At 49.8% G+C, this 1,559-nt stretch overlaps 1 protein-coding gene across 1 annotated transcript; it reads right to left on the minus strand.

The window, feature by feature from the left end:
• Nucleotides 1-1,198, minus strand: LOC310782371 (pro-opiomelanocortin-like; the record flags this gene model as incomplete). The annotated part of the gene is made up of 2 exons (XM_083643036.1): nucleotides 1-588; nucleotides 1,079-1,198. 2 exons carry the CDS (start codon nucleotides 1,196-1,198, stop codon nucleotides 1-3), a joined length of 708 nt encoding a protein of 235 aa, XP_083499162.1.
• Nucleotides 1,199-1,559: the final 361 nt, after the last annotated feature.

Raw genomic sequence — 1,559 nt, forward strand, 5'->3', positions numbered from 1 at the left:
CTACTGAGCATCCTTCTTGATGACGTTCCTGAGGAATTTGACTAGGCGCCCCTGAGATTTCGCCCACGGCTTAATAACACTGCCACTGCTGTAACGCTTAACAGGAGGCGGGCTCCCCCATCGGAAGTGACTCATCCGATAGGTCCCATCTTTCCTTTCCTGTGGTTTCAACACGGCATCTCGTTTGTGGGTGCTGATCAACTCCTGCAATTCCTGGGGTTGGTGACTTTCCACATCCAGGTTGTCCCCCGCTTCGTCCCCCGCTTCATCCTCCGTGTCGCCCAGCTGCCTGCGTGCCTGTGGGGGGAAGTAAGTGCCCTCAGAAGAGTCCTTGCCCATGGTGGAGGGCAAGACTTTGACAGGCCGGCGTTTGCGGCCAGTGGGTTTGCCCCAGCGGAAGTGCTCCATTGAGTAGGGGCGCGGCTCGTCGCTTCGGGCCCTCAGAGTGGGCTCCGGGATCCTCTCCCCGGAGTCCAGGCTGGACAGCAGGATGCCCAGTAAGAGGTCGTGTTCTTTGGAGTCGGGGGACAAGGATCCGAGCTTTGGGAAGTCACCCTGAAACGCTGATGTGCACAGGTGAATGCACTTCTGTGTGGAAGGAGACAAGAGACACAGGTAACAGTTTGAAACACAATGTGATTGAATCCATTGCTAGATCATTAACATCATTATAACACCCATTCTTTTTTTGTGAATGATAATGAAGCAATGATTCTAACAAGTGTAAACCTTTAAGCCCACAGTGCAGTGGTGTGGCTATTCAGCTTTATGGCAGCACACCCCCACCACCCACATCCCCCTATAGCCACTCCGCCTACCCACCCCTCAAATCCCAACTCTAACACCTTCCTATCCCAAGCTATGGCCCCTTTTCCCTGACCCACCCATCCCCCCCCCCCCCCCCCCCACCACCACCCACAGCCCCCTATAGCCACTCCACCTACCCATCCCTCGAAACCAGACTCTCTACCACCTTCCTATCCCTATCTATGGCCTGCTGGGAAAAACTATACGTATACATCATCTAGAAACTACAGAAGGTGACAATGAAGATGATGTTGCTGACAGTCAGACCTACCAGTATCCTGTCCTTGGAGCTCAGGTCATCACAGATGGAGCTGTCCGAACACATCGCCCCAAACCCAGGGGTGCACACATGGGCCATCACCACCGCTAACAGCCAAGTTACGCACGCCATCTTCAGCCTGGTACAGTGGCACGGGATACACACAGACACACACACACACACACACACACACACACACACACACACACACACACACACACACATACATTTCCTCATAACCTGGCATGTTGTAAACAGCTGGTAGCTGTTATCTTTCCCCAGCAAATTGATGAAGTATTATACTTCATCATTATGGATCTAGGCCCAAGGTTATAATAGTTTTGGATTTTTTCATTAGTTTTTATTTTTATTAGTTTTGACTTTTTGTTTTCAATTTCAGTTTAGTTTTCATTCGTTTTTAAGGTGGGTTTGATCGTTTCGTTTCGTTTTTATTTTTTGAAAATGCTTAGTTTTAGTTTAGTTTTTATTAGTT

This window comes from Poromitra crassiceps (assembly GCF_964638095.1).
Source record: "Poromitra crassiceps genome assembly, chromosome: 9".
In the NCBI taxonomy this organism is placed as follows: domain Eukaryota; kingdom Metazoa; phylum Chordata; class Actinopteri; order Beryciformes; family Melamphaidae; genus Poromitra; species Poromitra crassiceps.